The 14166-nt window shown below is 42.3% G+C and overlaps 4 protein-coding genes across 4 annotated transcripts in view; 1 reads left to right on the top strand and 3 right to left on the bottom strand.

Moving 5' to 3' along the window:
• Nucleotides 1-13245, top strand: part of LOC308099156 (histone H3.2) — a gene marked incomplete at its 3' end in the record, with an annotated part of 66629 nt that extends 53384 nt beyond the window's left edge. Inside the window, exon 2 of the mRNA XM_080447778.1 lies at nt 12819-13245. Coding sequence (XP_080303904.1) covers nt 12835-13245 — 411 coding nt within the window. The 5' untranslated portion in view covers nt 12819-12834. The remainder of the gene's footprint in view (nt 1-12818) is intronic.
• LOC308099384 (leucine-rich repeat-containing protein 3-like) lies at nt 83-2769 on the bottom strand (the record flags this gene model as incomplete). The annotated part of the gene is made up of 4 exons (XM_080448126.1): nt 83-291; nt 1342-1420; nt 1943-2107; nt 2671-2769. 4 exons carry the CDS (start codon nt 2767-2769, stop codon nt 83-85), a joined length of 552 nt encoding a protein of 183 aa, XP_080304252.1.
• Nucleotides 8290-8664, bottom strand: LOC308099134 (histone H2B 1/2-like; the record flags this gene model as incomplete). The annotated part of the gene is made up of 1 exon (XM_080447746.1): nt 8290-8664. One exon carries the CDS (start codon nt 8662-8664, stop codon nt 8290-8292), a length of 375 nt encoding a protein of 124 aa, XP_080303872.1.
• On the bottom strand, nt 11919-12302 carry LOC308098361 (histone H2A-like; the record flags this gene model as incomplete). Its single annotated transcript, XM_080446681.1, has 1 exon — nt 11919-12302. The coding sequence occupies one exon, from the start codon at nt 12300-12302 to the stop codon at nt 11919-11921; it is 384 nt and encodes a 127-aa protein (XP_080302807.1).
• Nucleotides 13246-14166: the final 921 nt, after the last annotated feature.

Raw genomic sequence — 14166 nt, 5'->3', positions numbered from 1 at the left:
CAGCAAACCTGGGATGTGGGCCGGTGTCCTTACTCTTACACACTAAGGCGATGTCAAGCTCTCCTTACAATCTGTTTAGTTTCTAAACCTGCCCAGAGGGTAGTGACTTCAGGTAGTCCATGTGACGTCCTGCGTCCTCTTGGTTGGCACGTACATAGTAGAGCAGGTAGGAGATGACCATGGAGAACCAGAGGAACATGGTGACCAGCATGGCCACGTCTGTGGTCCTCCTCAGAGAAAGACACAGGTCCCAGTCCTCAGCCAGCAGCACCAAGGGCACTCCCACTGCACCTGAACACAGGAGATCAGATCAAGGGATTCAATATACAACACTGACCATACAATCTCAAGATTGAGATTAGGTATATCGTTGCTGTCAGGCCTCAGTATTTAAACTTGTTATGTTTTTTTTGTAAATGAATGCCCTACTTCATCATGCAAGAGTGTCACACAAAATCTGTGAAAATAGCAGATCTATAAGCTCAAAAATAGTTGTGAGCTTCTAGATCTGCTATTTTCACAATTTCTTTGAAAAAATTGGACGTATGAGGTTTCCACCCGACAGCAACGATATTCTAAAAGTCTGTATGCTACAGATTAAGACAGATTAAGAACATTTATTTGTAACAAGTTATACAAGATCAGATGATAATTATGATAATGATGATGATTGGCATATCCTACAAATCCCTCCCTCCCAATGACTGGCTTTGTTTATGTTGTGATTATTATTATTTTTTTACTTTAACATATGCATTTTTAAAACCTACAAAACAGGAATTAGTTTAACGGATAAAATGTCATTTTAACCAATCTGTGTGGTTGAATAATTTAATACAGTGGTTTTCAACCTTTTTCATGTCAAGGACCCCTAAATTGATATACATTTGGCCGCGGACCCCCATCTGAAAATGTTGTGTTATGCACACATTTTCAAGATTTTTCTAAAATAGCAGATATACAAGCTCATAGCGTGGCACTCCGCTGCCGCTATGCGCTGGTAGATCTGCTATTTTTGAATGGCCAAAGCTAAGTGGTTAAAATTATTGTGATGCTATGTTAACACATTTTGCTGGGGACCCCCTGGTACCCCCCAAGGACCACTGGTGGTCCCCGGACCACTGGTTGACAACCACTGGTTTAATAGGCCTACAATATAATTAGTATAATTATCTGCAGATGGTCTCTCTACTCTTCCATTGAGAAATGTAGACGCACCAGCGCACCAGATTGGATACTAGATGTGCCAGCATCTTTATTGTAGTTCCCGGTTAACATTGAGACAGACATACAGTTTAAGGATTGTAGCTTTAAATGCTAATGTAATAATTGATAATATACCCAGATCAGGGAGGTCAGAGGTCAGGCAGATGACCTCGGCCAGTGAGGAGGGGTCCAAATCCAACTGGGGCATCGATAACTGGCAGGGAGAGAGTTCAATTATGACATCATTACGTGTTGTATAAAGATAAATGATGTACATATAGATTTCATTGCCTACTCACTGTGTCACGCACACACACACACACACGCACGCACGCACGCACGCACGCACACACGCACACACACACACACACACACTAGGGCATTCACCGAATAGTCGAATATTTGAATATCAAACCGACTATTCGACTATCAAACCACTATTCGATATTATTATTTTTTTGTGGCTTTTCTACAGCAGACACGCAGCTGTGAGCTCTGGTTGTCAACTCGCATTCCTTGAGTCGAGTCATCAATGCCATTGAAAAAAATAAAAAATAAAAATAATAATATATATATATATATATATATATAATATATATATATATATATATAAATTATTCTATTTTTTATAATCAAATCGATTAATCGAATATTCGAATACTTATAGGTCGAATAATTCGAATGCTAAAAATCACTATTCGTGAATGCCCTAACACATACACACACACACACACACTTGTAGTTTGCAGTCGCAGTGCCAGGGGTTGTGTGTGAGGTTGGCATGTGCCCGCAGTCCCCCCACTGCAGCCGGGTCCAGCGTCGAGAGCTGATTGGACGACAGGTCCAGGAAGCGCAGCGAGGACGCCAGGCCTCGGAAACATCCGGCCTCTAACATGGCGAGCTGGACAGACAAAAGGAAGGACGTGAATTTAAAGCATCTGCGTGATGTTGTTGATCATCAAGAGAGATTTCATGTCAAAGCCAGTTGAACCAAAACTAACTGGCACCCGGCCTAAACCCAGTTCAGTCAGATAACTCACAATTAGATTGAGACCAATAGCTTGAGAACATTTTATTTATGAAATGCAAATATAAGTGTGAATATTATATTTAAGCAGGGAGATGCACCTCTATAACAAACCCCCCCAGGGAAAGCAGAGCCTACTGGTGGTGGTGGTGCTGGGGTGGTGGTGGTGGTGGGAGCAAACAAAGCACATACAATGTCAGTGGCAGCACCGCAAGGCAGCAAGAGGAAATGTAATGAATCAGGTGAGCTTAAGTAGACCGTCAATTTGGTCAGCTGCTTGACACGACACATACAGTACATCGCCCACATAGTGCTGCACATGCGTATAAACCTCTCGAGTATATCGGCCTGAACTAGCTCGCAGGCTACGCATCATTTCTGTCATCAGTGATACAGAACTGGATTTTTGTGCAACAGGAACCAGTTTTTGTGCGCACCTGGTTGTGTGACAGGTTAAGTTCAGAGAGCAGAGGGAGTCCAGAGAACGAATCCATTGATAGAGAACTCAGCAGGTTGTGATCCAGGTACAGATGCATCGTCTGGCTGGGCAGACCAGCAGGGATCTGAGGAACCACGCACGCACGCACGCACGCACGCACACAAACACACACACACACACACACACACGCATGCACGCGTGATGGAAATAAACAGAATAAGAATACTCTGGAGCAAGACAATTAACAATTGTCCAGATTGTTAAACGTGCATGTGTTCCTCAATTTACAGTAGCCAATGTTTTTTTTACGCCAATATGCCAATTAATTCCTCCCCACACACATTTCTGTGTTGCCCCTGTTGTTGTATCAGCGCAGTGCGTAGAGAGCAACATTGTATTTTATTCATTTATAAGGCCTTGTGTGGAAAGCTTCCTTTGTACCTATCCTCGCTTCTGAAACCAAAGGTTACTGGACATTCAACACGTTCACAAACCCGCATTACCAGTCCTCGTAAGAGCATGTGAACAAGGAAAGACTGCTTTCATGTATTATGCTCCACACAAATGGAACAAACTTCAGGACTCTCTGAAACTGGTGCGATTGGTTGCAATTGAGACATTTAGGGTGCTTCTCGAGGACACACTACATAGTGACTGCACCTGCTTCATGTAACTCTGTTTATTTGCATCTGTGACACTGTAATATGATTCAAATGTTTGTTATTGTTTTTCATTATGTATGTATTGTATTTTATTTATTTTATGACCATGCTGTTATCAGGGCGTCCTTGAAAAAGAGAGCTTGCTCTCAATGGGCTTCCCTGAATAAATAAAGGAAAAAGAAAGAAAGAAGGAAAGTATCCTACCTGCCAATGAGGAGCCCCCACCGGGAGGACGTAGGGCCTTCATCCTACTCCTCCCGCCCAACACTTCCTGCTGGCAGGTGCCGCCCCAGCCCGTAGGAGTACGTGCAATGTCCAGTATCACCCTCCCCGCCCGGCTTACCTCCCCCGAACACGGGCCAATTGTGTTCGCATAGACGCCCGACAAAGCCGGATGCACCACTGTGGATTCGAACCCACAACCTCTGTGGTGGTGGGCAGGGAAAACGTGCATGTTTAACATAACCTGTGTCTCACCTGTGTCAAGCCCAGTCCACTGCAGCGGACAGTCAGCCCTCCATCCAGTGATAAGGAGTGGAAACAGCCATTAGTAACCTTGGTTACATCGCCGCCACCACGATGGCGCCATAGGGCAGAACTTGATGATGATGATGATGATGACGACGACGACGATGATGATGATGATGTCATTGTCAGTCCAGACAGTAGAAGAAACACAAGCAGAATCCTCAAGTCCGCCACAAAGGACGCAAGTATCCACTGCGTCACATGGTGCGGCATTGTGGGATATGTGTATCCCTTATTTGGTGTGCTTAGACAGGATTGAGAATTTTAAGTTAAATAAAATGATATATGCCAGCAAACATCCAATAACTGTGCTCTCTGCTGAAATTGCAGCGTTGCCACATCCATGGAAATTAAGAGACCTGCCTCATACCGTATGCTAGTGGTAGGCTATGTACGTCTCACTGCTCAAGTCAGGTCTTCCCTGAGGAAATGGGCTAATCCATTTCCTCTTCCTCTTGGATAGCAGACAGTAGAGACAGTAGACAGTTTTTTTGTTTCTCAAGATGTCTGCTGCCTTAATGTCTCTCTCTCTCTCTCTGTGTGTGTGTGTGTGTGTGTGTATGTGTATGTGTGTGTGTGTGTGTGTGTGTGTGTGTGTGTGTGTGTGTGTGTGTGTGTGTGTGTGTGTGTGTGTGTGTGTGTGTGTGTGTGTGTGTGTGTGTGTGTGTGTGTGTGTGTGCGTGTGTCTGTGCGGTTGTGTGGGTGTGTGCGTGCGTGCGCGTGTGCAAGGGAGGGGGTCCAGCACCTCAAATGTCAAGTGTCACAGCTGAAGTCTGGTGAGGATGCAGTCACCCTGTAGAGAGAATAAAGAGAGAAAATGTCAGCTTAACAACGCCCTTCCACCCTGAGCACCAGCGGGTGCCCCTGTGGTTCAGCAGGGGTGGATGGATGCTCATGCTGAGTGTTAGCGATGTTGGAGGGGTTTCATAGCCCCAGTAGAGGAAGAAGTACTCACATTTTTTACCTGCATAGAAGTATCAATACCACAATGTAGAAATGTTAAACTAAGTACAAGTTTGGTGTTAAAAAATCACTTGAGTTAGAGTACAAAAGTATTGGCATCAAAACATACTTAAAGTTCCTAAAGGAAAAGTACTCATTATGCAGTATGTAAGTTTGTCATGTATAAAAAATACTACTTTGTGAGCTTGTAAATCGGCTATTTTCAAATAGCCAAAGTAAATATAGGGGTTAATGTATGTTTTGTAATAATATTAAAAATCTTCAAAGTAACCAGTAACTCAAGTTTTCAAATAATTGTAGTGGAGTACAAATTACTATATTTGTCCCTGAGATGTAGTGGAGTAGAAGTAAAAGTATTGAAATTTGGAAATACTCCAGTAAAGTAAAAATACCTCCAAAATTGTACTTAAGTACAGTACTTGAGTACATTACTTTCCACCACTGATGCTGAGTGTTAGTGATGTTGGAGGGGTTTCATGACATAGCCCACCAACTCACTGTACTGCCGCTTTTCATCTGCCAAAGAGTTTCACATAAAGCACCATAGAAATTATTATAAAATACACGATCTTGTACAAAAACATGATCTTTAATTCGATTGCTTATCATTCTGCTTCACTCCTGGCATTGTTGTCTGTCTTACTATCAATTCAAATCAATACAAAAGTGAAAGAGGAGATGAAAATGACCTAATGTCAACGAGTAAAACAAAAGTTCAAAAGTTAAAATCAAACAGCTTAAATTATTGATTAATCATTTTGTCTGACCTGCTCGATGAAACAAACAGAGAGGATCCACCATCCAGCTGCTTCATCCATTCACCTTCAGCCAGCGGGTTCATATCACTGTCTGAGAGAGAGAGAGAGAGCGAGAGAGAGATAGAGAGAAAGAGAGAGAGAGAGAGAGAGAGAGAGAGAGAGAGAGAGAGAGAGAGAGAGAGAGATGTGAGTTGAGGTGAGTTGGAGGATGGAAGAGAGTTTGATGATAGCGTAAGTAAGAATTAGATAGAAAGAGAACATGAGAGATAAAGGATGAAAGACAGAGAAAATTGAAGGAGAGAAGGCATGGGTCGGTGACTAACCCCAGATTGGTATCAAATAATTGATCTCTCTGTGGGGGTTTGTGCCCACGTGTCAGAGACAATGGTAATCTCTATAGAAGATTTTAGTGCTACAGTGCTAATCCTTCCCAGGGGCAGATTATGAAACCATAGGATACATTTTTCCCCCTCCCCAAAGCCTTTTCCTTTTAATTCTAGCTCTTTTCATCATTCTCACGCTGTCTTATTGCTGGAGCATTAAGGGCAATATTTTATCTTGCTTGTCTTTACCCTTACAAAAACCTTCATACTGTAGGCTGATCCTCTAATGGAGTTATTTCTCCTCCTCCTGTCTTTTCTTCAGTGCCACTGTGCCACCGTTTCCAAGCTGAGATGCTACATTTGATGTATGGTAGATACTACTACTAGACTGTTATATATGAGAGAGAGAGAGAGAGAGAGAGAGAAAGAGAGAGAGAAAGAGAGAGAGAGAGAGAGAGAGAGAGAGAGAGAGAGAGAGAGAGAGAGAGAGCGCAAGACTTAAAGGCATACTAGGTAACGTTTTCAACAAAACTAAAGTTAAATTGTATATCTTTTGTGAGTGGCAAAAGTTTCACAACACCCACTCCATGTATTTCACCCCCGGAAGCCTTTTATTTATATATTTTCTATTGAACGTGGACTGGGGGGACTTTCCCGGGGAAATGACGTCATCTGGCCGGAAAACGGAGGTGGAAATGCACTGGTTTCCTGTTTGGCCAGGAACTACCGCAACGGTTTCCTGTTTGGCCAGGAACTATCGCGCTAATAACAAAAAGGAACCTCACGCTGATTTTAAGAGAATGTAGGATTGGAAGATCGAAAAAGAACAGAAAAAGAAAGCACAGCTCATGGTAACTAATGCTCCACTGGCTAAGAGAAACGATCCGTAGATAGTATAAACAATTAAAAGATCGCTTTTTGAAACGCTTCCGGCTTCCGGTGAAAACGAATGGAATTCTGGGTAATCGAGGATTACGGAAATTGTATGCAGTGACGGTAGTGACCAGCAGAGGTTGCTAAAAATCGTTAGTTGTGAATTTGCATTGTACAACTTTAATGTATTAAAAGTATATAAGGGAGTTTATAGATGTGTATTATATACACGAATATAACTTTAATATACAAGTATATAACACCAGAGTATAATATTTGGGAATGTATTTTTTACTAATGTATAAGCGAGCATAAGCATAACAAACAAATCATAATATAGCACTTTGTGCATGATGTGCAAGGGTGTGCATTATGTGATATATGATGAATATATAGTAAGTGTAGATATGGGTAGCCTATGTGTGTATGATAAGCAAGATCATTTAATAATCACTCTAGTTACAAATAAATCAAAAATGGCAAAAACCTACCTTTAAAAAAAAAGCATTTTCCTAATTTTTCGTGGACTTCTGTTTGTTTTTTCGTTCATTTAGTTTAGTTTAGTTGGGTCTCTAGTTGGGTCTCTTGTAATTGTTTTGTTGCCCATATGGCCTATGCCTTGCTTTTAATCTGTAGCACTCTGAGATTCGTGAGAATGTAAAGTGCGTTATAAATAAAATGTATTATTATTATTACCTAAACAATTTGGACAACTCAAAGTATAAAACCAAAAAAATCCTTCCAAAATCTAAAATATATATATTTTTAGATGAATGTATGCTTTTGAAAATAGCCAGGAATAATGTCACGTATACATGATTTGAACATGCACGGTACTTCATTATCAAACCTAAATGTACCAGTTTATCACAGGCTTTATAGCAATTGTAGAAATATTAGGCAGCGGTGTGGACTGACCAGTTGACCGGTGCCATTTGGGGATTATGGTTGCAACTACTTGCAACTTGCAAGTAGTTGCAGTTGCAAGGGGTTGCATTGGTGTGGACTGTGGACTGGCCTATACTTTTTTTAAATACTTTGTTGAAATTATTCAGGGTTTACAATAAATATACATTGACATGACATGTTAATAAGCATTAATACAAAAATATAGGCTTTTTCTTCTTTTTTTCAGTGTCAATAAGTGCCATGGCTTCAGCTTTTTTGTCTGGAGTCAGTTGTTCTTTGCCTTTTTTTGTTCAGTTCAATGTATCCAAGAATAAAAACAATATTAACATATAAATAGATTAAATACATGCCCGGCGGTGTGGATACTAACTATTGATGCAGAATCTCAATTTTACTTTGCATTTCTTGAGGTTGCATTTCGATGTGCAATCTGCATCATTTTCCCCATCATCCTGCACCGTTTTCCTCCCTACACCTACCTTATTTTTGTATCACCATGTGATTACTGTTAGTTAGACAATGCCACAACCGGATCAACTCCTTAGGTGAGAACATGGGCGGTCCTTAAAAGGACCTTTGGGTTTAGAGAGGATTAAGCAGTTTACTTGGAGCTGGTGTACTTGGTGACAGCCTTGGTGCCCTCAGACACGGCGTGCTTGGCCAGCTCACCGGGGAGCAGCAGGCGGACGGCGGTCTGAATCTCCCTTGAAGTAATGGTGGAGCGCTTGTTGTAGTGAGCCAGTTTGGAGGCTTCACCAGCGATGCGCTCAAAGATGTCGTTGACAAAGGAGTTCATGATGCCCATAGCCTTGGAAGAGATGCCGGTGTCAGGGTGGACCTGCTTCAAGACCTTGTACACGTAGATGGCATAGCTCTCCTTCCTGGTCTTTCTGCGTTTCTTACCGCCTTTAGCAGCGGTCTTGGTGACGGCTTTCTTGGAGCCCTTCTTGGGCGCTGGCTTGGCTGGTTCAGGCATCCCAGAATCACTCGGAGATGCAGTGACAAATGGTGACAGCACAGTGTTTCGCCCCTTTTTATAGGATAGGAATGCAAATATGCCTGTGCGACTCCCAGCACAGGATTGGTTCAGCTGTATCCTGCACTGCTCACGTGCTCCACAGAGGGTGGTGCCTGCTGCCCCAATGAGTGGCCACATTGTCAGTGGTGGAAGAAGCAAAAGAAAAAGTCCTGCATACACATTTTACTTGAGTATACATACACATTCACATCAATACACAGAGCACTCAGACGTGTGAATGAATTTCAATTGGGATTGTGTGTGATTGTGCTTTCTTTCAATGTCCTTGAATACAAATGCCACCACATTATTTTGCATGGCTGAAAGGGTTGCCTGATTTAAATCTCATTAGGTTGTTTGGCAGGGCAGGCCCTGAATGACAGATAAACTTCTACTGGCTATTGGGATATTGTGGTAACACATTGATTCATTGATTGAATACTTTATTAACAACTGTGATAACAGTGCAGGTAGTACAATCAACGGTTGTGCTAAACATATCTTCTGTGAATAATAATGGATTTTTATGTATAATGCCCTTTACATGCATGCAAATACAATACATATTGGAAGAAAACTCAGTAGCATCATCAGGTATATTTACAGAGAAGGGAGAGGGTGGGGGCAGGATGCAGGGGATGCTAATATACCAAGGTGTTCAAGGCGTTAAACTGCTAAAAGGTCAGCCATTCTTTTATGTTAGTTTGAGTTTGGGTAGGGAGTCAAGATCCTGATCAACCTGGGCAAAATGCTGCCCTAAATCGGTGGTCAACTCAGAGGCCCATGCAGTCACTCTAGTCTATTCCCATTTTAAACATACACAACTCCTCAGTGGGGCATAAGCTTGCGCACATAAATACATTTGGAAAACTATATAATTTATGTTTGATGACCAAACTTTTACAGACTCAGAGTAACAGCTGCCCTCCCTATTGTGTTAGAACAAAAATGTGTGTCCTCTACGAGAGGACATTCACACTGGCTCTCTGGCATAGGGCAGTTATCCAAATGCAGTTGAAACACCAGCACACCATCACTCAAGTCGTGAGTGTGAGTGACCCATCAAACATCAATGCTTCTTTGTTTAGGTAAATTGCAGCAAAGCTGTGCTTTAGTCAGCACTCAGCTTCAATCATGTATCCTCTGGAGTCAGTCAGAGTGAAAGGCACGTTAAAAAAACATAACCAAAGCCAAAAATCTTGGTTCATATAGATCTATAGTGCATTTTAGTCAATAGAAACATCACTAACTCAATCAAAGCCTAAATCTTCCCTGGCCAAGTGGGGACTATCTTTTGAAAGAGATGTAATGGATATGTTTGGTTTCCCATAATTATTATAAATATGCTGACTAATAAGTGGCAATGATTATATTAGATATAATTATCATAATATGTATATGCATGTAGAAGTTTCAGTCATACTCAATGTGCAAAATAAATCGAGATTCCAGACCGTCGGTGAGAACAAAGAAAGCAGAACAAAGGCTCCTATTTTCTAACCGTGTGAAGGGGTAGTGTTGCCATGTCCGTTTATTATAAGCGACTTTTGGCTTCTTTTTCTGTACCGTTGCTTGTAATATTAGGCTGAAAATGTTTTGTGCCAGGAAGCCCCATACCAGATTTGTAGCTATTGTTATGATGTTTCAAAAATCTTCCAAATATTCCATATTCTGAATATGTATAGCTTGTGTTTAAAGTGCTCACATGTGGCCTAGTAGCTTCTTTGGGGCTTGTTTTCCTAGACCTGGTTGCTTATTTCTCTCTATCTATCTGGCAACACTCGGGAGGGGGTCTGTAGCTTTGGCACCACCCAGTGCAGAGTGGTTTGCCGCATTGCCTGTCCTCACTTACGTCCTCAGAACACAAATAAATACACAAGACTTGGCTCAGTTGCCTGTTCAAAATTACTTCTATATTTTTCATCGATATAAAAATATCAGGCCGCGGTACAACAGGATTTTTACTGGACTGTTATTTGCATGCACAGTTATAAACAAATTGTGGAAAACCAGGTGTGCCATGGTAATTCACCAGGAGGCAAACTCAGGAGAGGTGGTCTTCAAACAAATCCAAACTGAACTTAAGAGACAAAGAACTCTAGACGCACGAAAAAAGAAACTGACACCATGGGAACTATTAACATTGTAAAAGAGGAGAGGGAAAAAAAGCACTTTTGTATTGAAATGCCTTGAGGTATATGTATATATATATATATATATATATATATATATATATATATTTTGTAATGTGTGTGTATATATGTAATTTAATTTTGCATAAATTGTAAACCCTGAATAATTTTCAATGTGTATATATAAAAAGTAAAGGAGGAAAAGGTCTTGGAAAGGGAGGCGCTAAGCGCCACCGCAAAGTGCTTCGTGATAACATCCAGGGAATCACCAAGCCCGCTATTCGTCGTCTGGCTCGCCGTGGCGGTGTGAAGCGTATCTCCGGTCTGATCTACGAGGAGACTCGTGGTGTCCTCAAGGTTTTCCTGGAGAATGTGATCCGTGACGCCGTCACCTACACCGAGCACGCCAAGAGAAAGACCGTGACCGCCATGGATGTTGTCTTGTCTATGCTCTGAAGAGACAGGGACGCACTCTGTACGGCTTCGGAGGTTAATGCTGACTTGATCTACCAACAACCCAAAGGCTCTTTTAAGAGCCGCCCACACATTATTTACAGAGTTGATTCCCTTGCTAGTATGATGAACTCAAAGTAGATAAAAACATCTGTACCCTTGAATTCACTGCTTAAATGTAACCCCTAAGATAGTCTAATAAACATGTGTATCAACTCTGATTTGGATGCTAGATTCCAAAACCCCACCCACTTTATCACATGTTGTGTTTATGGCAACTCTTCAATAGAGCTGATGTGTGGCTGGCCTACATACAGGTCAATAAGAAATATGTATACACTTGAGGAACTGTTGGTGGGGAAAAGTAGCAGTGTACAGAACAGCCTAATACGCGCATAGCAATGATCTGACCTCATAAGCAGATGCAAGAGTGAATTGTATACAATTACATTGAACAACTTCTAAGGACATGTTGGCTTATTCACGTACATTGTCTTAATTAACGCAATACGCTAATCAATTATTAAATGCTGTTGCGGGGTAGTAAGTATAGGAACTCTTGGAATAAAAAGAGTGGGTGGCTCTTAAAAGAGCCTTTGTGGAGTTTGCTAGAAGAATTTAGTAGATTTATTTCTTGGCGGCTTTCTCAGTCTTCTTGGGGAGCAGAACAGCTTGGATGTTGGGCAGCACACCGCCCTGAGCGATGGTCACTCCACCCAGCAGTCGGTTGAGCTCCTCGTCGTTGCGGACGGCCAACTGGAGATGACGGGGGATGATGCGAGACTTCTTGTTGTCACGAGCAGCGTTTCCAGCCAGCTCCAGGATCTCAGCGGTCAGATACTCGAGGACAGCCGCCAAATAGACGGGGGCGCCGGCACCGACACGCTGGGCATAGTTTCCTTTGCGCAGCAGCCTGTGGACACGACCCACGGGGAACTGGAGCCCGGCACGAGATGAGCGGGTCTTGGCCTTCGCCCTGGACTTTCCTCCGGTTTTGCCTCGACCTGACATTTTTTTGCTTTATTTCTTGAGTTAGACTACGAAGAAGAAATGTGCTGAAGAACAGGAACACGAAACATTTTATATCTTCAACTCAGTGCTGTCTGTGGGCGCCCCACCAATCATAAATATGAGTGAGAGCGCGGGGTGAGTGTGTATGAGCGCCCCTCCAATCACTACTAGTGGCATGAACGGTTCCTCCCAGAGAAGGAGGTTCCTAACCATGAATGAGAGCGCGGGCTGACTATGGGTGCGTTCGGAAATTGCGCACCGGAGCACACTCGCCTATTAGTTTGTATTGGCCAGTGCGCTCAGTGCTGTATTTTCGAACGCACCCTGTGTATGAGCGCCCCACCAATCAGTACTAGTACTCGTGCCGTGATCGGTTCCTCCCAGTCTAAACTGTGGTTCCTCCCCAAACAAGGAGGTTCCTGAGCAGAGACCAATCAGAGAAAGACGGCGTCTCAGAGCCGCTGTAATAAAGAGCAGGAGTTTGCGCTCAATTCATCACAACTTCTAAATCTACAGATACAGACAGAGAAAGATGGCAAGAACCAAGCAGACCGCTCGTAAGTCCACCGGCGGCAAAGCCCCCAGGAAGCAGCTCGCCACTAAGGCAGCGCGTAAGAGCGCGCCGGCAACCGGTGGAGTTAAGAAACCTCACCGTTACAGGCCTGGTACTGTGGCTCTGAGGGAGATCCGTCGTTACCAGAAATCTACCGAGCTGCTGATCCGTAAACTGCCCTTCCAGCGCCTGGTGAGGGAGATCGCCCAGGACTTCAAGACCGATCTGCGCTTCCAGAGTTCCGCCGTCATGGCTCTCCAGGAGTCAGCCGAGGCTTATCTGGTCGGTCTGTTTGAGGACACCAATCTGTGCGCCATCCACGCCAAGAGGGTGACCATCATGCCCAAAGACATTCAGCTGGCCCGCCGTATCCGTGGAGAACGTGCCTAAACTTATCCAATACTGTCACTATCCCAAAAACGGCTCTTTTAAGAGCCACCCACTTATTTCCGTAAAAGATGTCCAATTATTAAAGCCATTAGCCAAACCATTATGGCCGTAATTATAACAGTGAAATTATAAACTTCAGTGCGTATACTCATAATATTTTAAGAGGCGGTAGTTTTACATTTAATTAAAATTTTAAAGGGAAATATGTAATTCCCATAATGGTCTGCTCTACTGTGCTATTGATAAGTGATGGGGGTCTCTCCTTTTTATATACTTTATTGAAATTATTCTGGTTTTACAAATAATGCATGGTTACATAACATGTTAATAGACATTTTGTAGAATGCAGATTGATCTGGTAAGGGTGTTAAAATGCAGCAAAATGGAAAGAACACCAGAATGTAAGGAACCATTAATAATATTTGGATATGGAATTGCAAAAGTAAAAATATTAAGACACACACTATTTGTTGTGAGTAGGCCCTAATCTGTTGTGAAATAAGCCGAATGGCTTTTTCCAAGTCTGCATTTAAAGTTAAATAAAAAAGAGCAGAATGAATTAGTAACTGGTCCTAGAAAAGTAATCTAAGCCCAAGACCAGAAACGACCCCCCCCAAACTGTTTACTGGGCATATACGTTTATTGCTATAGTGTTGATGATGTCTTGTATATAGTTGTAATGGAAACAATGGCTTTTTTTTGTGTTATACTTTTTGCATCATTGTACAATTGCACCACTGTGCTATTTTCAAACTGTTAATAAAGTATTCAATCAAACAAAATCAGACGATGTGTCAATTGAAATATATGAGTAATACATAGGCTATTTGCTCCCAGGTAGCTTTACCAAAGAAAATAACTTACAGCAACAGTTCACTTGTGATATATTTACTGAACAGTTCTGTCCCATGCTGCTATAAA

The sequence above is a fragment of the Gymnoscopelus braueri genome (assembly GCF_963280865.1).
Source record: "Gymnoscopelus braueri genome assembly, chromosome: 13".
Lineage (NCBI taxonomy): Eukaryota > Metazoa > Chordata > Actinopteri > Myctophiformes > Myctophidae > Gymnoscopelus > Gymnoscopelus braueri.
The sequence above is the reverse complement of the archived record's forward strand: the minus strand, read 5'-3'. Positions and strand labels throughout refer to the sequence as shown.